This window comes from Natator depressus, chromosome 11 (assembly GCF_965152275.1).
Source record: "Natator depressus isolate rNatDep1 chromosome 11, rNatDep2.hap1, whole genome shotgun sequence".
In the NCBI taxonomy this organism is placed as follows: domain Eukaryota; kingdom Metazoa; phylum Chordata; order Testudines; family Cheloniidae; genus Natator; species Natator depressus.
In genome coordinates, this window is record NC_134244.1 from 40,949,783 (window position 1) to 40,976,405 (window position 26,623).

Here is a 26,623-nt window from a genome sequence, read left to right on the forward strand (position 1 = left end):
AATAACACAGACTCATTAACTAGTTGCAGTGCAGGTCTATTTACCTGGACTCTGCACGCAGGGGGCCGAGCCGGCAGTGATGGCCAATGAGATCCGTAAGGCGCAGGCCACCCGGCCCGGCGGGGAAACCATCTTTGGGAAGATCATCCACAAGGAGATCCCGGCCAAAATCATCTTCGAGGATGAGGGAGTGCGTTGCGTTCCATGACATTTCACCTCAAGCTCCAACGCATTTCCTAGTGGTTCCTAAGAAGCCAATTGTCCAATTATCTGAAGCAGAAGATTCAGATGAATCTCTTCTTGGGCATTTAATGATTGTTGACAAGAAGTGTGCTGCTGAATTGGGCTTGACCAACGGATACCAAATGGTCATGAATGAAGGGCCAGATGGTGGGCAGTCTGTCTATCTTGTACATCTCCATGTTCTTGGTGGACATCAGTTGGGCTGGCCTCCTGGCTAAGTTGCAGCAAGAATCACCATTCTGTGTGAAAATGATCCCTGCATAGATTTAATACATTGCCCAAGAATCCAACTACTGTTAACATGTTCAATTACCTTTTTCTTTAAAGGGCAGTAAAAGTTTTAGCATATTAAAAAAAAAAAAAACAAACAGGAGATGTGTAGAACATGTAAGCATAGTCTCAGCCATAGAAGTTGTGAAACAGTTTGATCCTTACATATATTTTTTGTTATTTTTGTTAAACATCTTAAAATTATATATTTAATATGAAATAACATTATAGTAACCACTTCAAAACCACCTTGAATCATTTTCATCTCATCCAGCTTAACTCAAGGCTAGTATTAAGTATCTTTGGATGGCAACATCTACAGCTCTCATCAGATGGAAGAACGGATCATTCGAAAATCTTCAGCAGATCTTAAACAGGCTGAGGAAAGAGGATCTGAGAAGACCCCATTCTACCTTCAAAATCCCTTCTTTCGTTTCACCCTCTCTAAAAGCAGTATTCAAACAATTAAATTCAGGATTGATTGCTATGCTGAAACCCTCTACATGAACACAAACTTTTACAGGTAGTGTGGATTAAAAGGGATATCCTCATTTATTTGGTCTTCCATTATCCACATTCCAGACCTAGCCACTACTGACTAGTGTAGTGGTCTCTTCTAAGGATTGTCTGAACACAGTTATTCCTGATTAGCAATCACTGATAAACTCCTTGTGTGCACACCCTTATTCCAGAATAAGCTTAAAGGTAAACCGGAACAAGGCACTCTTATTCTGGAATAAGAGTATCCATAAATGGAGTTAATCAAGTATAGTTAATCAGAGATAACTCCATGTATAGAGTCAACAAGAAATTTGTTGTGGGTCTGGTCTTTATGAGGACTCTCTTACAAAAAATCCCCTGTTGTTGCTACTGCCATTTCAAAGCCAGAGTGGTAACAAGGGGCAGAGCTCTCGTGTAGACAAGACACCAACGGCCATCAGTATTTTAATCATTGTTGTGTAGACCTGCTCTGAGCAAAGATAGACAATACGGTACTTAAACTGCTGGCAGCTCCCTGGAGCCCTGTCTGTAGTGTTCCCAGCATAACTGCCCCCAGTGGAGCTGAACTTGAAGTAATGGTGGAAATTTTTAGGAACTAAGTAATGTTGGGAAAGTATTTGAAACTTTCTGAAAAAGACAATCACACTCTTGCTCTTCATTTTCTGTCTTCCTCCCCATATGTTCACTTTCTATCTGTTCACAAGAAGGAGACTAAGCTCTAGGGACCACAATTTGCAAATCTCTGCGGTAAATCCTTTTATGTATGGTTCTCTGAACTGTGTCTACAGTTAGACTGCTTCCCTCTGCAGTTTTGGTTCCACTTTGACTGACAGTCTAGTGTAGCCAATTCATAAGACTGTGTTGAAACTCTTACAAAAACAAGGCAATTAAAATGTTACCATGGAGCTCCAGTTTGGTGGGAAAATCTTTATCTAGATTGTTGATTCGAATATGAAATTGGCGTCACTGACAAAGCATTGTTCTACGTAAATCTTTTGGAATAAACACAGAGACTTTTGGGTCTCAAGTTCCTCATCTTTTGGCTTTCTAATGCTACTAGTGAACAATAGGGATACTAAAAGGGAATTCTTCCTACTTTTCTCAGATTCCTTAATCTCTTCTGGGTTATAAAGTATAGTTTGGAGTATTTGGAGCTAATACAGTTAGGTTAGGAAACCAGTGAGCTGTATAAGACAATGGAAATGTACAACACAATGGAAATAAAAGTAAAAATGGCATCAAAAACTAATTCAGTGCAAAATGTTCTGTGGAAACTTATGTGCATGAATGGAAACACAACCACTACCTGTTGTGTGAGAAAAGCAAAATTGTTGTCTTTTACAGCTACAGGCTTTTGGTGGTATATGAAACCTACATATTTCATCTGAAGAATTTTAAATAATATTTTACAATTCTAACCATTATTATACATTTGATGTGTGATCTTTAGTGAGAATTCCTGTGGGGTTTTGTAGTACATAGGGCACAGTAGCCCCACAGTTATACAGATGAGGTAATTCTGCGAGTCTGCTCACCTGCACAGTTTGGTGGCTTTTGTTTTATGCTGACTGCTTATTGGGGTATCTGAGCTTCATGGGAATACCAAATTAGTGAATTTTTTTTTTTGCAGTTAAATTCCCTTCTTTTCCTCAGCCTTACCAGCAGATGTGTGGTAACTGGAATAACAAATTGAGTTGTATTTTCCTTCTTCTAAAGGGAATGAACTAAACCATACAGGGGATTGGGTAACTGTATGAATACTTTCCCTTGAAAATTTTTAGTACAATGACTTCTTCTAAGATACTTTTTACCTTTACTAATCAGGTTCTGGCTCAAACAGAATTATTAGCGGCTCTTTTGATAGAACACCCTGTTCATTTGATTTTTCTGCTTGAACAGTGTCCGCCAATATTCTTGCATGTTCCTACTAATTACCTTCAAAGTTGTCCATAATTCATTGAAAATGATGTGGCTTGAATAAGCCTGAGTACTAGCCCAAATAGCATAGGATATCAAGACTTATACAAGGTGCTTGGAACTTTTGGCTAAGTGGTCAATAAATGTTGGCCCCTTTTTGGTGTGTTTTGAGCTGAAGAAGTTTTTATATAGTTATTTATATCTGTATCAAGAGATACATATATGGAGATCCAGTGTAGTAGATACATGTATGAATGGAGACAAGAGTGACTTTTAACTTGTTGAACTCCAATATTATGTCTCTATAGTAGAAAAAGAAGTTGGGCTTATTGATTCTTAGCTCTTTTGGTGATGTTGATCTCATTTTTACAAAGTATTTGAGATTCTCAGCTACCATTTGATTTAATGAGTTGGTGCAATATGTGCAAAAATGTTACATATATACACAGATGGAGGAGATCCTCCCATGTCTGAAAATAAAGTATTGTAGGGAGATTAAAGATAAAATATTAATATCCGATATCTGCTATACCACTTAGTTTAATATAATCACAAACTTATTGGCAGCAACAATTATTATATTACTTACAAAGTATATTTTGGGTTGGGTGTTTTGTTATAGGCATATCTCAGAAGCTAAAAACGTATAGGCTCAGATACTGTTTACTAAGAAGCACCATTTGTAGTTGTATAGAAATATTTTAAAATGTAGGATTATTGTAATGAAAAGGTTTGTCTAGTTGGGGTTGGGGAGAGGGAGTTCACTATCTTGCAAGGATGAACCACCATTTTATGGTATAAAGAAAAGAGAATATTTCCTATGGGTTTCACAAAATTGCAGACCCTGGGCCCCGCGCAACACAGTTTTTTATTTGGTTTTGCTTTAGAGAAAAAAACAGAAATAATAAAATTAATTTAGTGAGAGGATCTTGCACACAAACATTTGTCCAAGTTACTGCAAATGGGATCTGGTTGCCAATTAATTGGATACAGATAGTGCTGTATCAGGGTTTAATGATGTATTTAAAATACAAAGTACAGAAATAAAAATTCTTTTCTTTTTTTTCTGCTCCAGGTTCTCTGGGAGATGCTAACAAGGGAGGTCCCCTTTAAAGGCTTGGAAGGATTACAAGTAGCTTGGCTTGTAGTGGAAAAAAACGAGGTAAGACTACATTTCTACATTCAGGTACATAGATCAGAAAACAGTATTGGGGTTTTGCAAAAGACTTTTTCATCTTCTTCAAATTGAAAGTAAGTTCACGCGTATGGAAAGATTAGCAGTAGGAGCTAACACAAAGGGTCAAAGTGATGTTATTCCTCATGAATGGACCCTTTACATCTAATTGTTGCAGCTTCACGTCGTGATGCTGTAGATCAAAAATTGTACAAGTACTGTACTAGTTTCTCAGTCTCAATTGTAAAACCTAGGGGTTTGTTCTTAGTGATGAAAGAAGCCATTGCGTCCAAGGTAGGGGAACAGTTTAACTCCATCTCCTGCATTTAGGACATCTTTTTACTGGCCGGGAGTTGATATATCTGTAAGAGACCTTCAGCTACTTCAACTTAACTCTCCCAGCAGGAGTCACTATAGTACAAGAAACTGCCGCTTAGATGAGAATTTCAAAAATAAAAGAAGAAAAAATAGTTTAAAAAAAAAGAGAGAAATTACAGTTTTGCCACCTACGTTCAACACTACATTGAAGATGAGCTCCTCACTGGTATTGGCAAGGCTGTGGCATAGCTGCAAGCTTCCTCATGCAGAGTCTTTCCATTTCAAAAGAACTTCAGTGGTGTAAACACCGTTTGTACAGCGTCCCCAGCCTCGCTTTTCTTCTTTGCACAAATTGAGGCTTTCAGTTAGTTGGGCATGTGAGCTATATGTCTGAACACATGGGTCTTTGATATCAAAGACAGTAACTACATTTAAAAAACATTTAAAGTTGGGACTGTACCACACACAGACAAGCATGGAAATCTCAGTTAAGAGGAAACCTCTACTATCTAGACATAGTGGAAGCTTGGGTAACATTATAATACAACCCAGTATCTCTACAATAAAATTTTATATTCTTCTATACAAACTGTTTCCCAAAATACTTAAATAAAATAGAGTTAAATATTAAATAGCAGAGGGAGAGACAAATGAAGAGGGAAACACCTCTGTATTTTTTCTTTTTTAGTTCTGTTTGGGGACTGGATTGGTTCCACTCCCTGTCCAAGTATATGAGATGTCCAGATTAGTTGGAAATGCTACATTAATAGAGAGAAGCCTTATGAACTCAGCCTTCTACAGAATAATATTTCCAGAATAGGAAACATAATGGGATTCCTTCTCCCATTATGGAAAAAGCCTCATACAGCTAATGCCAAGTTATTTTGGAGAGAGAGACCAGAAACTTTTCCATATACTGTATATGGCATTCCTGTGCATATCAAGTACACAGGTTTATGCAGGATCTGCCATACAATACCAGACCATTTAAAATGATTTGAAGAGAACTGATTTTCGGCTGAAAGATGTTAAAGGGTACAGATATATTTCCTCATGGTTTTCCAAAGCAAGGAACTATTAAAATATATTATAAGCAAAATATGGGCATGCCATGCTGCCTTACATGCCACCAGAAGAAGCTTAAGAAAAAACAAGTGTCCTTCATGAACCTCTCAATACTAGATGTTAGTTGCAACAGTATGGTGGTGCCTATTACACAGTCTTCCTTCCTAAGTGGTGCAGTGAATGAATTGACACTGATAGTTTAACTCTCACAGATTATTTTTTTAATCTGATCACAATCTATTGAATATGCCCAACACAGTCCTGCAAAATAACAGTCCTGCAATAACTTGCTCTCCTATTCCTCACTTCTCCAACAGAAGAAAAATGGAATGTTTATGTGTCTCACAGCAAGTAAATAAATATAAAGGGGCAGGTTCTTCTGTCAAATAAACCAGTGCAAACCCTACTGATGTCAATGAGGTTGCATAGGTGCGATTCAGAGCAGAATTAAACACACTGTTGATCCAATCTTGCGTTCTTCTCCCTCTAAAAGTCAGTGCAGAACTCCCCATAAAAGTCAGTGCAGAACTGGTTCTAAAGCATACTCACTGAGGGCAAAGATCAACCTGGTGCAAAGGAGTTCCTAAGAGGTTAAGTAGGACTTCAGTGGTGCCTGGGTCTTGTTTGAGTCTTCTGCACAAAGGTGAATTTCATCCTTCTTGAATATTTTCCATTTTAATCCAGACCTGCTCCACCCCCAATATGAATGCTCAGATTATGGTTGGCATTAGCTAATGACAAATTAGTACTGAGAATATCTTCTTTATTATGGTATGATAGCCTTGGAATATGCTACCTATATATTACCTGACAAATTACATTCTGCACACATAAAACAGATGTAATTGATGATTACGTGTCTCCTGTTAATTTATTTTCCATCTACTGGAACAGTGAGGGTTACACACAAATGCCATAGCAAGACTAGCAGACATATTTTTAGGCAAATGACTTGACCGAGTATCAAATAGCAGTGCAATTTGTTCATGCACTATAGGAATTTCAGTGTATTTTTTGTGCAGAAAGCCTTTTCACCAGCAATGCATTATTTTAATAATTACACTCACACAATAAAGGCATTACTGATCTCATGTTTCCAGTTTTTGTCTTGTTTAAATGCTTATGCAGACAAATTTGTTGTACTCCTATTTTGGCATGCTGTGGCTCATATGGCTTTGCAGGTCACGTTGTAGTAATATAATGGTATAATTTGATACAACTTGCTCTGCTTTACTTGTGCAGTGCCAGAATTAGTGCAGCAAAGTGCCTGGGGTAGCAAGTTGGTTTGAATGGAACTATAATATCTTGGTTAGATCATCTTTATATGCCTCTGTCCTGTTTATAGCATTAGAGAATCATTTTTCCATCTTGACCTCTCAGATTTCTAGGTCCTTCTAGATCCTCCAATGAAGAACCATTCTGTTGTGTATTTACATATCTATTTTAGTTGGTATCAAACATCTGAAGTCAGTGAACTGAGAGCCCAGCGGTATCTCCTTGTAAATGTAATGTGGTAAAGATACTCATTTAATCAAATGTAGAGATTGGGTTTGGATCTTTCCAGACTGGAGAAAGAGTTTGCAAATTAAAAGTTGCCTCTAGGAGAGCCTGTTTTAGGTATCTTTCTAATTCCCTACAAAGGAAACCAAATTGGTTTAGAACTCGTTCTTTGTTGCAGCAGTCCTGGTTGTAATTGTTTTGTAATTGTACAGCTAATGATTTTAGTACTGGCCTTGAGTTCTTTTTTTGAGCAACTGATATCACAATTAATCAGTCTGACCACAGCTTCATGAAACTTACCTTGTGGAGTAAGGTTCTCATAGAAATCTTTTATATTTTTTTTAACTTCATCACCTCCTCAGACAATGCAATGTGTATTTCAGCCATTTCTCTGTGATATCAACAGTGATTTTACTAAAATATTGCTGGATTACTTTATGTGGGAGAAAGGGGTTAAGTTTTCTCCCACATCACATTTATATTTACATCTGTGGACACCCAGTAATGCAATTAATTGGATCCAAACATTTAATATTCATTTGCGAGACTTTCCATGGGCTTGTCTCATTTGATCTATTGGGCACATGTTAGTTTTTTAACCTACTCTGTTTGAATATTTGCTCTACCCATCCCTTATGGGTCTAACTGTACCTGTCCATGGTGTCTTATTTTGGATTTTGAACATTGATCTTCAATTTTGGACTTTTGTCATACTGGCCTTTATTCTGTTAATGATTATTTTGAACAATTGCCTCATCTTTTTGCTTGAAACATCAAATGACCGGTCTTATGGAAAGTATTATGACTAAACCATTAAAAGAAATAAAATGCTCTTTGCTGTCATTTAACTGGTGAATCCTCTCTCCATTGCAGAGATTAACCATTCCAAGCAGTTGTCCCAGAAGTTTTGCAGAACTGATGCATCAGTGTTGGGAAGCTGATTCAAAGGTAATTTCATTTATTGTGTTCACGTTAAATGTATCTATTTCTTTTTCGTCTTCATCAATTTAGTGTGTAAGTCTTATTTTGTAGGGCACAGCTGGCCTATTATTGCTGCTGCAAACCAATTCAAAACTGTTAGCTAGGGCTTTTCATTATGATCATCTAGAACATTTGGCTGGATGCCTCTCTTGCCTTCTAAAGCCAGACCTGTTTAAGGAAGTCAGCATTGGGATACTGACTGGAACAGCTGTGCATAAGGTAGGATGGGAAGAACTAATACATTTTTTCTGTAACTTAATGAAAAAATAGTTTAGTTCTTACCTATAAAACAAATTTTCTTCATAAAATTATTTCTTCACAGAAGTCCCAAAGCAGTTGCACATATAATGTAATAATTAAAGGCCTGATTCTGACACCCTAAGCACATTGGGAGCATTTGCAATATATGTTCCTGCACGGTGTGAATAAGGATGGCAGAACAAGCCCTAAATTAACATGAAAACAGAATAAAAAGCAACTTCAAGAAGAGTTGTTATATCAAGCTAGTAAACCTTTGCACCTGTTTAACTGCCCCTGTGGGGATAACTAAAGGAGTAATTTAAAGGAATATTTACTTAGTAAAGGCTCATATAGATGATGGGAAAAGTCCATTTTAGTTCAGTCCACTGCCCTATTCTGCTGTGCAGAAAATTAGTTGGAAAGATACCTGTGGAGGTAGCTGGAAAACAGTTCATAATGGCATCAGCTTTGTTATCAAATGTGAGCAGGCATTTCCTTCCCTTGTGAAGATAGGTAATGAAGGAAAATGATATTGCTTTACTCAGTTTGGTGGAGTCAGAATTCTGGTCCCGTTGAAATCAATAGGAGTTTTGCCACTGCTTCAGTGGAACCAGGATTTGTTCCTGGATGAATTGGCTACTTTAAAGCTAGATCGTCTTATTGCTCGGAAAGAACCTGAGAGGGAGATAGGAAGAAGAAAACCTTCCTTGTAGAGTTTTTCCCCAGATTTTTATGTGGGGGACAAGGCATGTTCTCTCATTGAATGAATGGAGGGTTCTGTCCCTCAAGACCCTTGAGATCCACCAACAACATGGTGTCTTCCAAATGAAGACTCTCTGTGCCTCTTCACTGCAGACTCCTTAGCCCCCTCCAGTTTCCTATGAAGGGAGTCCCTTCGTTCCTAGACAGCTCTGATGAAAAGTTAATGCAGCATCATGCTGCTTTTCTGCAAATTGCTGGAGCATAACAACCATTTCCTTAGGCCACTTCCTCGTGAGACACAGATCTCCAGAGATGGTGATGAGAAGATGGCCCTTCTTCTGTAAAAGAGGAGAGAGCTGCACTTGGAGGGACTTTCTGCATAGGAATCTAAGGTGACAGCCTAGCCCCTAGTGATAAAGGGTTCTTCTGAAATATTGGTGGCCAACTTGCTTGTTGTTAAAGTCATCGCTTCAGAGGGAGTGTATAGTGCAATCCTTGTTATAGACTACTGTGACCTTATTGTAATACCGCAATATGCAACTCCCCTGTGATTTGCCTGTGATGAGTCTGTCAGTTTTTAGGCTTTGCTTTCAATTTTATAGAATTTCTTACTATTTGAAGAAAATTATCTATCCCATTGAATTGAAATCACTATGAATAAAGCATGCATAGAGGAATTTTATTTATATAGTAAAACCTATAAGTTAAAGTAACTTTAGTAAAGTGCTTTTTACATGGAAAAAGACAATTATGTGCTAAGTATTAATAATGATTATTAAAGAGCACCTCCAATAGGCAACTACTTGTCTTAGACAACCACTTTCAAGTGTCCCCATCTCTACTAGACAACCTATTTTTCTAAGATATTAGCTGCTTTTACAGGATTTCTCCCTATTGATCTCTTTATTTTCTAGAGAAGTTTACCTTAAAACAGGGTCTTGTATTTCTTACAGTTTCATATGTTTCTACAGCTTATCCTCCACCTGATCTGGGACATCATAAATTATTAGAAATACCATTACCATCTGAGGCTTGGGAACTGGGAGAGGTAGTTGGAACAGATAAAGTAATAGAATCAAAGGACCTGTTTTTATACAAACATGCCAAGTAATAAATATTGAGTTAAGGAAAACACTGAAAATATTCGTCACAATTCATTGGAATTGGAATTTCTTTTATAAAGTTTTTCCATGAGGCATTGAGATGTAAGTGCCAAGATTTTTAAAAAGCGACTAGTGATTTTGGTTTCAGAGTAACAGCCGTGTTAGTCTGTATTCGCAAAAAGAAAAGGAGTACTTGTGGCACCTTAGAGACTAACCAATTTATTTGAGCATGCTCAAATAAATTGGTTAGTCTCTAAGGTGCCACAAGTACTCCTTTTCTTTTAGTGATTTTGGGTATCCAACTTGAAACCTCTTTCAGGAGTCTTGTTTTCAGAAATTGCTGAGCACCCACTGGCCAAAAAGAAGGTATCTCAAGCTGGGCACCCCAAATCACGTGTCACTTTTCCACATCTTAGCCAAAGTCCTCAATCTGTGCTTACAGTGTTTTTATTAAATTAAAAGGTACCTTCCCCTTTTAAAAAAAAAAAAAAAAATCAGTGTAGACCTGTTGCCTCATTCCAGCTCCAGACAAAATCCCATCTACCCTTGAGAGAAAAGCTGTTGCCAAGGCTGATTCAGGTACCTACCAGGCCTGTAAAACAGTTGGTGTCCACATGCATAGATGCACAAGCATTCCCAGTACTGTTGTGAATGTCAACTTGGAACAAAGTTTTGACAACTCCTGTGGCTGTCCTGGTTCACTGCTTGCCAATTTGGTGGTGGTGTGTGCAGGAACCTCAGGTATTGTATTGACCATTGTATTGCTTCATACAACTAACTCAGTCACTCAATGCTTTGAACTGCCCTTCAGAGACAGCTCTGTTCTCTGTCAACCATTATATTCCCTCCCTCTGTTCTAGGCAGGTCTGAGAGCAGCATAAGAAGTAGCTGGCTGGTCTCAGCCCTGCCCAGTACTTCCCAAAGACCCCCAGAAAGACATACCAAGCAGAATGCGCACAAACATTCTGGAAACGAAACTTGTATTAATTTCAATATTTTATTGCTTATGTAACAAGGGGCTTGTGACACCTCTTTTGCAGACCATGGCATTGTCAAAGAGGGCTGCCCCAGGAATCCTGGGTAACAGGGCTGCTCTCTCTTCATCTGCTCCTGAAAATCAGATAATGCAACTAGTTTAGTAAGGACAAACTACACACCTGTTAAGTGATTGTATAGTGTTTAATAGCACTACACAAATACATTAATGGTGTCTGGGGTTTCCAACATGTTCTGGAAGCTGTCCCATTGCATATCCCACACTCCAGGCAAACAGAGGTGGAACATCAATGAAAAGCCATTGAAATTACAGGAATGCATTTAGCATACATTGCTACTCACAAACCCAAAACAGGGCAAGTGACTGCAGCCCTGACCTTGTGCATTTCACTGGATTTGGGTCAGCAACAGCTAAATATATGAAAAGAATAAAACAAGTTGAAAAATCAGCTCCTGGCCTCCTGGAGCAGCACCACCCAAAACTAGCAATGATTGTATTCTGGGACTCTAAGCACAGCACCTATCCGCCAAATGGGTACAAGGGAGCCTCCTGCTAAGCTTTACCCATAACATCATCCATGTGGAATTGTGTGATGGTGTAGTCCCCGTCCGCTATAATGCATGTGGGGATTCACTATCGGGAGAGAACCATTATAAAAAACTACTGGGATTCTTTACTAGAAACAATTTATAAAATTATAGCAACAGGTACAAATAAAGTACTGCCAAGTTTGCACTTGCTACCGTGTTATGTTCCAGGTTACAGTACAGGGAACTCTATGGGATAGGAGCCAAAATGCACAGGTACAGCAATGGCTGGGCAAACGCTGAGAAAATCTGCTTGCTGCACCATTTGCCTGAAAATTGTGTAGATGGACCAAAAATGACAGACAAAAAAAGCCTCCAGTTAGCGTTGAATAGTGCAGCACTACTGTATAAGAGAGGTTGTCTCTTTTTTTGTTATACATTTGACACTTTTTTATGCTGTTTGACATTTGAAATAAAGAAATTGTCTCTCTTTTATAATGTAGAAATCACTTAGATCTTCCTGGGAGAGACACCTCAGCATTGTTCCTAATTGTTTTTGTGCACCCAAATTAAAACGCACGTTTTAATTGCTGCATCTGTAATTTTAGCAGAAATGGTGTAATTACCGATGAGATGCAGAGAGAATGTGCATCATCCCTTTATTATGTATCTACGTTTTGTCTCAACCTTTTGTCTCAACCTTGCCTGGGGTCTGTCAAACAGACTAACGGAGTCACTGCTCTTTCAAGAAATATATTTAACTGTGGCTTTTTCAGTTTTCAACAATTATCTTACTCTATAGCTTCCTTTGTGACTGCAGAAAGTAGAAAATGCAGAGAAGTTATGACTGCTCTGAATGATGAGTGAATTTAATTTTCATAAAGAGGTTTAAGAATGACCGCCTTTAGTTTTGCACAGGACATGAATAGCACACGCGTGGGTACTGTGAACTTCCCCCCCCGACTGCTTTGGCAACATGCCCAGCTTTGTCATGGAGGAATCACCACAATTGTCCTGATGTCTGTTCAGTCCCTGACTTCTGCTGAGACTACCAACAAGGGTGCCCGTTATGGAGGGGCAATTTTTGTGATGTGGACCTTTGTCTGTCTAGTAGGAATTGAACTGAGATCTCACACTCGGGCTACCAAATGGCTTGTAGCTATTCAGTACAAGCTATTTGGTACAAGCTATTAATAGCGTTGGGCTCCTACCTGTGACCTACAGTTGCAAAGCTGTGTTATGAAAGGCATTACCAATCCCTGGGAGGCGTGCTTCTCCCAGATTAGGACCGTTAGGTAGAATTTTCCTTCTTGGCACTAGAAACCCTTCTTTCTAAGCATTATAAATCCCTTATTATATTGTTGTTGTTGTTAATTATTTTACATTGTGGTAGTAGCAGGTTGGGGCCCCACAGAATCCTAGAATATCAGGGTTGGAAGGGACCTCAGGAGGTCATCTAGTCCAACCCCCTGCTCAAAGCAGGACCAATCCCCAATTTTTTCCCCAGATCGCTAAATGGCCCCCTCAAGGATTGAACTCACAACCTGGGTTTAGCAGGTCAGTGCTCAAACCACTGAGCTATCCCTCCCCTGCCATAATTGTAGATTGTACCAGTTTCTGTGCTGACTTTTCCAGTGGAAAGTATACAGTTTAAATATATGGGTTTAGAATAATTTTTCCATGAGCTGAACACCTGATAATTATGTAGGCAGCATCCCAGTCTGTGTGCTGTTTGCAGGCTTGTGCTTGCAGTTGCAGTAAGAGAAATCCCATTAATGTTTTAACATTGTCCGATATTAAAACAAAACCCTGATTATTGTTATCATTTTGTCTTCAGAAAAGACCATCTTTCAAGCAGATCATTTCAATTCTGGAATCCATGTCCAATGACAGCAACCTTCCAGACCAGTGTAACTCATTCCTGCATAACAAGGCAGAGTGGAGGTATGTTTCTTTGCTTCCATAATAAGATGGTATGGTGTTCAGGTGAAATGATGTGGGCAAATTAAGACTCTTTCCAGAGGGTTAAGTGCCAAAGTGTGTAGCTGGCATTAGAGTTACTAAAAGGAGAAGAAATCAGACTCAAGTGGCAAGATGGCAACCTCTTTCTTAATACAAAATACTTGTTCTGTAGATATTTTTGGAACATATTTGATCTTGTTTTTTTTCAAGACTACCCAGAATGTTGTGGAACGTGAGTTATGAGTCAATACGCTTAAGCTGTGCATTTTATTAATATTACACTTTTTAAGTATCACAAATGTATATGGGTTTTGCCATCCAAATCTTAAAACCAGGGGTGTGTATTCAGTCTCTAATGTGAAGATATTTGTGATTCAAGCTACATATTACTACATTTGTACATATCTGTGTGTATAAGTGTGCAAATTACATGTTACACAGGGAAGGGACATAAAAGGCCAAATTTTCAAAACAAGCCTACATTTATGAGTCTGAATCTTTGCATGTGCAGCCACTTGTTGTTATCAGTTAGGACTTACTTCTGCCAACCCCATTATTTGTGATAATGCACAAAAATTGCTTGAACAAATGATACAACCTGTTTCCAGTGGTATGCTTACAAATGGAGACCCAGGTAAAGGGCCCTTTCCATTATTTGAAACAGTTTTTGATCCAATTTTCAATCTATTTTATATGTGTGCAAAGAATAACATAAGAGAAATGTTCCAAAAGCTTCTTTCTCAGTATGTAAGCTTAGCGCGTCACAATATTTCTTAGTGTTTGGACAAGAATTTTGAAAGCAGATCTGCACAGGCAGAGGATTGTTACCAGATGATCTTATTGCAGTCTATATTAAGAAGCTTTGGCCACTGTCCAGGTAAACTGGGAGCACAAATACTCAAATATTCTGTGCCTGTAGCTCTGAAAACAAGCAAAGAAAAACATTCAAGAAAACTGGAGCTGGGAAGTAAAGAATAAGGAAGAGATTATAGACATGGGGTTTAAACAAAACAATCCCAAACTTGTTGGTAAACTTCAAAGGGGAATTGATAACTAGGGAATTTTATTGTGTGTGTGTGGAAAAAGTGAGCACAAGATGGGATGTTTGAGCCAGGTCACATGATGAGAGTATAAATAGCATGTTTTAGAGCTGACATTATTCCTGCACTGACTCAGCAGAGAATCTGGTAACTGCATCTCAGCTCTCAGTACAGTAGACTAACATTTTGCGCCATCTGCTGATATAAAATGTAAACTGCATGTATACTAGAAAATCTGCAATTTGATCTTGAAGTGCCTGGTACACAACAAATTTCTAATGTATTGATTTTCAACTATCTAAAAATATTATTTTTGTTGCAAGTTCAGCTAGGTTTTATTTACCAGATGAAGGAATCTGTTGTTCTTATGTTTAATTTTTCCATGTTTGTTTAAACTGCACTTAAGTTGTTGGATGGCTTCTATTTGTCACATTTATTTTTTATAAGAAATCAATATATCTGTTTCCCTATCTTCCCTCTACCACTCCCCCCCAGTTGGGCTTGAGATATCTTTTGAATATGCTTGTCTCTCAAATAGGGATCCACCAGATTCTTTTGGGATATGAATTGTTTGTTGGACACCATGATTCTTGCAGATTTCTGGACTGGTATTTTATCTGTGTTGCATTTTTGGTAGCAATCAGAAGGCAAAAAATGTTGGAAGAATAAGTCTAATCATGCGGTTTTATTACGTGACCACAAGCAGCCTCACATTTTCTGCCACTATCCCTTTAAACTTTGGCAAGATCAGTCCTACTACTATAATGGTAATTGCTCCTTTTTTTTTTTATAATCCAGATAGCTGCCTTTTGCATTATTCAGTGTTAAACTTCATATAAGACGTTAATCCAATGGATCTGGTAAGGAATATTTATATTAGAGATGAGCAAGTACTCAGATTCCTGAAGGAACCAAACAACTATCCACTAAATCTGGTCCATTCAGCAAAGTAGATACCTGTTGAATTGACATTCAGTAAGATTAAACTTTTATTCTTTTGGCAAGTTTATTCCTTTATTAGGAATCTTCTCCAGATGGCTTACCTGTTTTATGAAATATTTCATTTTGGGGCACAGAAGCTGTTGCATTGTGAATACTGGTTGATGTTTTGTAAACATAAAGCACTGCAAGTGAAAAGTGTTGTTCTAGCCATGGAAAGGCATTTCAGCAAAGGTACAGTTTCAAGTTAAAAATGAATTATAGAATTTTTCAGAAGAGTTGATAAACTTATAGACAAGGGAAACAGGAGAGGAAAAAAACTTATTCATGATCAAGAACAATTCACTTGGAAACAAAGATAAATTCTGAGTTAAGTAGTCAGAGAAATGTGACACAGTTAGAAAGAAATTGGGGTGTATGGAGGTATAAATAGTGGGGTGTATGGAGACTCCATCCAGCAGTTGGGATGAAAAGGGTTTACTCTACTGCTGATTAGAATAAGAGCCACAATTGCCTGCCCTGCATCTAGGGGCATGTTTTCATGTGGACATTCAGGGAAGATAATGAGAATTAACTAAGGTGTGCAAATTTAAAGAGCCTTAGTTAAAATGCATTAAATTCCTGTGTGGACTCTCTTACTCAGAAGTAAAGTGGCCCAAGGGGATTAAGCTAAAGCAAATTTGAGGCCACTGTACTTCGGAATGAGAGCAGCCACAAGGGGCTTTAAGGCACTATAACTAGGGGCTTTTCTACAATTACAGCGCTGCAGTGATACTGCTGCACTGGCAGCGCCATCGTAGCACTTAGTGAAGATGCTTCCTATGCCAATGGAGGGCTTCTCCTCTTGACATAGTTAGCCTACCTTCTCGAGAGGTGGTAGCTATGTTGACAGGAGAAGCTGTCCCATTGACACAGTGCTATTTACACCAGGAGTTAGATCAGTATAACTGCGTTGCTCAGGGGTTCACATCCCTGAGAGATGCAGTTATACCAACCTAAGTTTCTCGTGTAGACCAAGCCTCAGGCTCTTTAAATTTACACTTTTAGTTAAGGTGAATTAACATTCCTGCATGTCCTGGTGTAGACATGTCCTAGGAATTTGGCCAGTAGCAAGTTGGGCCAGCTGTAGGTAAGAATAGGAAGTGCTGTCAAGAGTTAGCTCGGATGATGACTGGCTGCAGAAGTCAGACAGAAGATGGGAGCCGAGGTTGAGAATGGGGATGTGGCTCTCTCCTTGCAGAACCTCTGGAGAGGTGAACCACGCTCTGTTACTTACATCTGGGATTTGGCTGAAGCCACTCACTGCTGAGGAAAGTCGATTTTCATTTGTTTCCCCCTTAAAAGGGCAGAGCGCTCTTTTGTTTTGTATGATGATCAGCAGTAAATTGCACCCCAACAGGGCTATATGATGCCACAGAGTACATAGACTCCTCTTTTGGACTTACTGTGGCTCTGGCTGACATGAAACAGAGTACTAGAGAGTTAATTTTGTGCAGCACGGACAGAGTAAAGATAGGCAGATGGCAATTTGTCCCATCTCTAATATGTTTTTGATTGCAAGCTTCCTGTGATTTCTGTTGGTAAAAATCCAAAGTATTTGATTTAATATGTCTGTTTTTATCATTGTCTAAACATAATCCATATCTTCTTCTTCCCCCATATCTGATATTTTTACAAATGGAGGTCCTTGTTTCTGACTGACAGTCTCAGGACTGGCAACATAAAACTTATCTTGAAGAGCATATTTAATAGTTCTTTCTGCAGGTCTCTTATTAGGGTTGAAAAGTAATGTAAATGTTCATTGTTAAATAGAGATTGTATTTAGTATGCATTTTTTTTTCATGTATACTAGCCACATTCTTTCCTTTTTTTTGAGAGCCTCTATTCTGGCTATTTAAATGTGATCGTATTAATGCTTGTTTTGATCTATCAATGAAAATGCAAAACTAAAAAAAAATCACATACAAGTAACCATTTTTGTGTGTATCATTTATAATAAGACACATTCTCTGAGACTGTAGGATGCAATGGTTCAACAAAATCAAGCAAGCAAGATCAAACTGCAGAGCTACAGATACACACGTCTTATAATGTATGTTTCCAGCTGCTGTATTTATGAAGTAACAGACTCATTAACTGGGCAATGTACGGTAGCTTTCTCTTTAATTACACTGTTTTATTATATACAGTGGAATTATTTTTCAGAATGCAGCTGTTTTTGCAGACTGACCTTTTATTATAAGAGACGTTTCTATCTAATGAAGAGAGATAATTACAGTACACAGTATGCTTTTGACATATGGAAAGCTATTGGTACCAGGACTTTCCTGTTGCAGAATTTTATTTAAGAGAAAACTATAATTTACATATTTTAAAATGTATAAAACTACCTATAAGTAGCAATAAAGTTGAGACACAAACCAACAAAAGCAATGCTAACAAGTGTCCTCAAATTGTCCTGTTGTACACACAATAGATATAATAATATACGTGGTACATAACGTAAGTTAGAATATTAACATCATCAGTTTTCTTGTTCTTGTCATTTTCAGGCCTTTTAAATTACACAATACTTAGTCGACTTGGCCCTTTAAAAAGGGTAGATGTTTTAGTCAAAAAATGTATTAACTGTTCTCCTCTGCAAAACTGGCTGTAACAGTTTTTGCAAGGCCTACAAGATGTGAGGTCTTCCTGGAAATCAAGGGACTGACGGTTATGTTGCTTGCTAGACCTTCAAAGGCCAGCCTTGGGTGAAGGGATTGTGAATCACTTATGGTCTTTAGGAAAAAACTAACAACAAGCTTTCAACCCTAGTAATCTGTTCGCATTAGTTCATGTTTTCAAGCCTACTTCTTTTCTTTTCTTTTTTTAAATGAGGGTTGAGTTCCCCTTTATGTTTGTAGGTACCATCTTGGAATAGTACATGAGCTTTCACAAACTTTCAGCCTGAGCTGCCTAAGGTGGGTGTTCCAGCTGAATCACCCTATGCTAGATTTGGAGGAACACTACAAAAAAAAAAAAAAAAGTATTTACATACTTTCAAAAAACCCACAATTCACTTTGCTCCAGTGTTTGCAGCCCCTTTTATTTGCGTTTTGCAAACATCTGTGGGAGCAAATGTTGTTTGCAAGGTTTTTCCACCTCCACAAAACAGTCTTGTGAATAGTTGTTCAGGAGCATTTGCAGCTGAAGTGTTCGTGTGGCCATCTTGAAACCTCCCTGTGGGAGTTTAGAGAGCAGAAACAATGCCATGTGACTAACCAGTCAGACAGCATGAATAGTGGACATTTGAGGCAGCAATCAGGGTTTACAGTTTGCAGCAATCTACAGGCTACACTTTGTTCATATAAGGCATTAGTCAAATAACTTCAAATAATGAGTAAATAAGTACAAATCAAAGTCTGTTCTTGATTATTCATAAGGAAAAACCTGGGCTAACATCAATGAATTATTTATTTGGCCCATCTCTATTAAAAACAGATTAGTGTATATATTATAGAAGAGAGATTGTTGAATGATCTTCGAAGGGGACTGATGGATGTTCCATCCAGAGACATTTTGATGCTAGATTGGACAAGCCATTAGAAAATATGCTAAAGGGAACAATCTTGCAGCTAATTCACCCCTCACAGATGAAACTTTACAAGAACGGTGTTGAAAACCCCTTTCCTACTCCTTCTTAACATCCCATCTCTCATATTCATTCACACCCTTATAAGTCCTTCCTTTTAATTTCAGAGTCCAGGTATATTATGATTTGGGCCTCAAAAAACCCAACAGCCCTTTAAAATCAAAGCTAGTTTGATGTAGAGGGGTCCAAACCAAATCCTTGTGAATCCAAACTGTGTCCCACAACTTTCTATTATTTTAAGTAGTGTGACCAAAAAGTGTTGGTGTGGGGTTACATATCTGTTATGTTTTAACCTTGAGAAACTGGGGTGGGGAAAGTCCTCTGTTGAGACTGTGTATAACAAGCTTCAGCCCAAATAATATTTATGGCCAAGTTATAAACTCCAAGCAAATGAGGCCTATACATATAGCAGTGCTAGTGATTATCGCTTCCGAACCGACTTTCCTTCACCTATTTCATTATATTAAAAGAAAAGATGGGATTTTCCTTTTTTTTTTTTCTTTTTCTTTTAAGCAGTAAGGTATTCTGGTTTATACTCTAGTATAAACACTACCAGTTGTTTTTAATGCTCTGAAAGGCTTTGTGTTTGGTGGTAATTAAATGTACTGCTTGAGTTAGTATTGTACTTTTCAGATTTTCACATTTAATTAATGTTCGTGTGGGAATTATGAACAATTTATATCTGTCAGAAAAAGACAAGACTTAACAAATTATCTCTCTGCAGATGTGAAATTGAGGCAACCTTAGAGAGGCTGAAGAAACTGGAGCGTGATCTGAGCTTTAAAGAGCAGGAGCTAAAGGAACGGGAGAGACGTTTGAAAGTATGGGAGCAGAAGTTAACAGAACAGTCCAATACTCCTGTAAGTAAAATAATTCAATCTTTCCTCTGACTGCAAAAAGCATTTGGAGCATTGTATGAGCAAATCTAGGGAAATTCCAGTGAAAGATTTCTGTTATCTTCTCCATTTGGTCCTGTGGGGCTGTTATGGCCTGTTTTATTAACCAATACAAATAATACTCTTTAAAATTCACTTAATGCATTATACATAAGATACTAACTGTGGGCCATATCGTGCCATCAGTAAATAAACAGTTTCCTGTTGATTTAATTGCATTTCTAAGCTTAAAAACTGATGGTCTTAAATGAGAGAGCAGCATGCTCTTTATATGTCCATATTGGTGCTAATCTTGAAAACAGTGTGATACAACAACAAAAATGGGCACTCTATTTCATATTTATTATTGTGACACTTCATAAATTTTTTGTTTTATATATTAAAGCTGCGTATTCAATAAAAGCACAATCCTGTTCTCATTAGACAACAAGAACTTTTCTGTTGACTTTAATGGAAACAGGATGGGGCCCTAAAAATAGTAACTTATAGTCTCTGCAGAAAAAGACTTCAGAAATGTATCTGAGTGTTTGATAACTCGCTCTGCGAGGAACACATCTAAAATTGATGTCTTTACATTTTATAGAAGTCCACAAATCTTGAGTGAGGATTTGAGACTTCAGTAATTAATGTGTAGGACTGATCAACATCTTAGTACTAGAAAATGCACATTATTTTATTAACTGAAAGAAATGTGCCCATTTCCATGAATACATTAAAATAAATAATATTTTCTGTATTAGCCTGAGCTCCTTGCTGAGGTTTAACTCTCATTGACTTCAGTGGAAATTTTGCCAGAAAGTGTAGTGCGTGGTCAGGCCCTGAGTGTTTGTACTGGAACAGAGTTAATTTAGCATCATAATTGTGATGCTTGCTTAATAGAATTACAACACTATTTCTCCTTGTATTTTCAGTATTAGCCAAAACAAATACCAACTTGAGTTTGCAATAGTTTGCCATTCCCTTATGCAATCAGTTATGATTCTGTAGGTTCAGCATTCTAATACATAATTAAGCCCTGCATACATGGGAATATTGATTCTAGCCAATCCAGTTTACTTGCAACTTAGTTTTGAGGCACAGCGTATTGGCATTTATATGAATGAAGTTGTACACATGTTCTGGCTGTAAACATGTAGTAGTGTAATGATGAAGAATGAATGTTTTCCTATATCCAGACACTGTATGTTCTAAGTCGGTATCTGTGTGCTTGCTTTAACACCAGCAAACTTCCAGTAACTGAGCTGTGGGCCATCTCCTATACAGTGCACAGCACGAGATGCAGCCATAATGAGCCAATCTTTTTGTGAGCAAGGCCCTAAGGCTGTTTTATGCTGTACTTGCTTATCATGTCCACTTTTCACTTGTAGCTGGCATTGCTGAAGGAAGAATTCATTGTGCTAAGACCTGTTGTGCTTAACATGGACTTTCGTTCTGCATAACATTAACCCACCTCTCTTACTGCATTGAAATGATTGAGAACAGTGTGAAATACAGAGGTTTATTTTTCTGAGACCTTTAATGAGCTACTGTGCTTGCTGAACATCTCCATTTTCAAATTTTTGTGTAGACACAAAAACTTGCCCTGTTCTATCAGAGTTGCTTTCTTCATAGCAAAGTAGCTTCTATTCAGTGCTAATTTACAAATAAAAAGAAATCTTTTATTCCTAGCCATATGGAAAACAGCACTGCTGGGTGTTCTCTTTGTAAGTGGTGATCCTTGCAGACAAGAGTCTCTGTGCTCCCTTCAACTGTGAAGCATGGAGGAGGGCAAATAAAACTAGAATTACGTAGAGCATGGGGGGTAGCTAGATCTATGCAACATGATCCCCCACTTCTCGGCGCTCATGGGAGCTGCATCATGATGTGGTCAAGACTCCATGCCTGTGGGTGGCAGGAAGAGACAGAGTCAGAGTAGGTGCCTCCTCTCTTCAGAAATATGAACAGGTGGAACTGCCGGAGAAGAGCAGCATGGCACACGGTCTGGAATGATTCACAACTGTGAGTGCCAACTTCAGGGCAAACTGTCAAAAAGCAGGGCAGACACCCCAATATGGTGGGATGTTCTGTGATCAGATTTCATCAGCCAAGTCTATCTTGCTACTCAGGCATGTTGGACTTAGTGATAAATGGTCACTTGCACCAAAAATCACAAGATCCCAGTCCCAAGAGACCAGTCACTTATCTCAGATCAACTTATACCTTCAGTCTCGCACCAAAGACAATGCTGGTAGCCAATCCTATAGTAAACAAACTAAATACTTATTAACTAGGAAAAAGAAATGAGAGCGTTATTTACAGGTTAAAGCAGACAACATATAAGCATAAAGACATATAAGCATACATGAGTTACAATCTATGGTTCCAAAAGGCGACAGAGATGAAGTAAGCTGTCAGTGCCGAATGTCTTTTAGGGCTAATCTAGGTTGACCCAGGAGATTGCTGCTTTTGTTTCTTAGCTCCAGCCCTTGTGAGAGGCCAAACTGTAAAGAGATAAATGTTTCTTCTTGCGAGGATCTTTATATGACCTTGCCCCAGAGTTAAAATCGATGGGATGCGGGCTCCTGCACATATCCTACAGTGGCCCAGTTAGTCTTGATAGTCCTTCTTGGTGGGCAGAAAAACCACTCTTCTTGCCCAGATTCACAAATTCAGAGCAGACAATTTTACAATTATAAAACAAAACTTTCATATTACCTTACAGCATGGGATACAGACATTTGTAAGATTAATGCACGCAGCAACTTATGAGCATTTTATGGAGTCTAAACACATCTTTACAAGTTTATCACCTATTTTAAAAAATATTAACTTATAGGTGAGCAGGTCTGGTTTCCAGCTATGAATTTTCAGTGATCAACTGATGCCTACAGCGTGGGAGAGCCTCAGCAGTGGCTGGTGCAGCTGGCACCAGGAACTGCCGGAGCAGCAGCGGTCCCAGGGGCAGCTGGAGCAGTGGCCCCAGGGAGCACCCCAGGGCGGCCCCAGGAACAACCCAAGCAGCAGCGGTCCTGGGGGTGGCCAGAGCAGCAGCTCTGGGGGGTGGCCCTGGAGGCCATCAGGAGAGCGGTGCCCGGGGGGGTCTTGGACCAGTGGGCCACCAGGGGAAGTCAGTCTCCACTGCTGGAGCAGAGGGCCCCCAGAGCAGCGGGGCCCAGGAGCAAAAATAGTCATGGGTATTTTTCGTAAAAGTCATGGACAGGTCATGGGCCATGAATTTTTGTTTATTGCTGGTGACCTGTCCATGACTTTTACTAAAAATACCCATGACTAAATCGTAGCTTTACTCATGAGCAACTTTAACTGACAGTCCATGCAGTTTGCTCCCCTTGGATGCAAAAATGTAGGGGTCACCTGGAAAGCACAAGGGAACTCGTACTGCTAGTGAGGCACCCCAGAGAGCAGCACAGGAGCCCAAGGATCTGCAGTGGTTGGAGATTCTTTCCTCAAAGATCCCTGGGCTCCATAGGTTTTGAAGAGTGTGATCCATCCAGAAGGCCACAAGTCCCTCTATTCCTCAGTCTTTTAGTGTGGTAGCACCCAAAAGATTTTTTTGAAATAAAGCCCACCTGCTACATGGAGTTTGCTTGAAGAGAGAAAACCCAAAAAACTGAAGTTTGGGATTCTTATCTGTGTGGCTGTAATCTACTGTAAGTGAAGCAAGTAGATGTGTTTGAAGTTAATGGGAAGCATGTGTTAATGCACAGGAACAGACACAGGAAAACTGTTCTGGGAATCGAGCTGCGTTAGCCATAGGCTGAATAGATGGTTGCCACATTTAAGGGGCCAGTCCTGGGCAGCTCTTCTTTTAACTGCAGAGTTTCTCTCCACACCTGCATGAACCTAATCTCTGCTCTGTCTTGTGCAGTGGGCACTTTTTGCGTCTGATATTCTGTGGCCACAACATCTCTTGTAAAGCACTGCTGCACAAAGGAATCTGGGGCTAATCTGGAGAATAAAACATAACCTGCTGCACACACTGTTTCCACAACAGAACACCCATCTGAAGGAGGAAAGGCCAGAGAGAAGGGAATGGGTAGGTTCCCCTGGACTGGGTGTGCTAGAGGAAGGAAATTGGGAGGGATTGGTGAAGGTGTGCACCAAATTCAGTATTAACTTAGACTGCAATGTGCTTAGATCTGGCCATTTAAAAAATAATATGGATTTCTGTTGTGGTTGCAACTGGAAACCCAGCTGAGGAGCAGGGCTCTTTTGTGGTAGACACTGCACACTCATAACATAAAGGCAGTCCCTCCCTGTAACAGAGCATCCTTCCGTTCACCACAGAAATTGTGTGGACTCCAGTGGCTGTGCATTCACAGCACCCTTTTATTTTAAGTTCCTTCTGCCATTACCACAACAGTCCCTGTGCAACAGGAGGGTTACAATATCTATGGTTCTTTGGCCCTCTTCCCCAAACCTGAGGGGAACTGAGGTCTCTCTTCCCTGAGGACTTAGTGTGACTGGGCTCAGCTAGCCCTGTTCCCCTGTCCCCAGCTCTTTCTTCCCATGCATCTTTATCAGTCATGGGCTGATGGGCTAATTGAAACATTATCCCACCCAGCCCACTAGCCTGATAATTACCTCAGTCAGCTTTCTCTGGGAATTAATTAGCATCTGAGTGATCAGAGTTCACTCCCTGCACTCTGTCACACTCCTCCAGAGAGCTCTTAGACGCAGATTTTAAAAGGTGTTTAGGCATTTCTACACTAAACATTGCAACGCCTGTCTCATTTCAAAAGGTATTTAGGCACTTAGGAGCCTAAATCCCATTGACTTCCAATGGGTACTTTTACACTGCAATTAAAAACCCACGGCTGGCCTGTGCCAGCTGACTTGGGCTCATGGGGCCTGGGCTAAGGGGCTGTTTAATTGCAGTGTAGACTTCTGGGCTCGGGATGCAGCCTGAACTAAGGGACCCTCCCACCTCAAAGGGTCTTAGAGCCTGGGCTCCAGCCCAAGCCTGGAAGTCTACACTGCAGTTAAACAGCCCCGCAGCCTGAGTCAGCTGGCATGGGTCAGCCTAATTGCACTGTAGACATATGTAGACAATGGGCCTTAAAATCGCAAGTGCCCAAATCCTTTGTGAAAGTGAGACTTCAGATTTTACATCACTTTGGTGTTGCAATGCTGATTTCAGCAACACCTGAACACCTTTAAAAATCTGGGCTTTAGTCTTTGTATATGATAAGAGGCAACAGGTGAATACAACAAATACATGGGGGAACACAAAGAACAGTGAGGTGATTATAGTTAGCGTAATGAGCAGCAGTCACAGCACATCAGCTGCCTAGCCATTGTCAAATGTTGTGTAGCCATCATGACAGAGGTGAGATTTAGAGAAACGCTTGGAGGAGGACAATATAGTCGTTTTTTAGATTTTTATGGGGGACTCCTCCCATGCATAAGGAGGATTCTGATATGCCTGAAATCCCCATAAAGGGGCTGAAATCGCTCTCTGCCATGGAAGTAGTATAAACTGGGCACCCTGAAACTATGCTCAAGGTTTCTAAGTACTACTCCCCAAACCCCCATAAATAGAAGCCTTGCTTTTTTTGTATTGAGTAAGATTTTATGGTAGAAGGTGACTTGTGTGGTTTTTTTTTCCTAGACAGCTTGCAGCTTATAAAATTAAAGCTTAAGTAGGAGGTATCATATCATTCATAGATAGAGCTCTGTGATTTAAGGAGAATGATATAATGGGTCCCCATGTGTTACACCCCATTGTAATAATTTTCCCAGTAACAAATTGTGAGCAGAAAATGGACTGAGCAGTTGTGATTAGGTTAAACAAGATGTCTGGAAAGCAATACAGACATAGTTTGGAAAACAGCTCTGGAAATAAAGGCCATTTCAGCAGTACAGAAATAGCATAACATGCTGCCCCTTTAGTAGGTTAATTTTGAATCAAACACCAGAGCTCTTGCTCACTGTGGAGAGCAGGTATGTCATAGAGGTTACTAGCTTGGCCTCCTTGAAGAGGCATTAATCGTGATTTAGCTCCAGAGGACATTTTTCATTCAATTTTGGAAAAAAAATAGTAGTAACAAACTAGGTCAGGAAAATGCCCTGATGCGTAGGTGGAGATTAAATCAGCAATGCCTTGTATTGCAGGGTATACAGAAACACACCAAATATATGTTGATATCAATGAATAACACAACATAAATTGCTAAGGTTTACAGAAGCAATTTATTAATAGTCCAGACTGGAGACCTGCTCCTACTTCCATTGAAGTTGGTAAAAATTTTGTCTCTGACTTTAACAGTGGCAGGAATGGTCCATAACCCTTCTTTTGATTGTGGCCTCAAAAATGATGAACAAAAAGTTAATTCAATCTATCCAGATCTGTACATACTCGTTACTGCTGTGGTATCTTCTGACCTCTAGATAAAACATTTCTCTCTGCACCAGGGGCTTTTCTGGGTTCTTTAACCCTAAGCTGATTTATTGTTCAATTCTGAAAGCTAAAATTTAGCAACTCAATCGAGCCGTGGCTCTGCTTCTACCTAGATTCCTGTGGTAAAGTCCACATGGGTTAGAGAAATGTTGTAAACCATTTTGTATGGTACAAAAAGAGAGAGTCAAAAGTTGGCACTTCCTTTCAACATGAAAGCTGG

At 39.2% G+C, this 26,623-nt stretch overlaps 1 protein-coding gene and 1 pseudogene across 3 annotated transcripts in view; both read left to right on the forward strand.

Annotated features, from left to right (window-relative positions):
• MAP3K20 (mitogen-activated protein kinase kinase kinase 20) overlaps positions 1-26,623 on the forward strand; it is a 125,275-nt gene that overhangs the window by 63,564 nt on the left and 35,088 nt on the right. For all 3 annotated transcript variants that reach the window (XM_074967605.1, XM_074967603.1, XM_074967604.1), the window contains exons 8-11: positions 4,007-4,093; positions 7,862-7,936; positions 13,376-13,482; positions 19,835-19,970. In XM_074967605.1, coding sequence (XP_074823706.1) covers positions 4,007-4,093; positions 7,862-7,936; positions 13,376-13,482; positions 19,835-19,970 — 405 coding nt within the window. The remainder of the gene's footprint in view (positions 1-4,006; positions 4,094-7,861; positions 7,937-13,375; positions 13,483-19,834; positions 19,971-26,623) is intronic.
• On the forward strand, positions 80-837 carry LOC141995596 (adenosine 5'-monophosphoramidase HINT1 pseudogene; annotated as a pseudogene).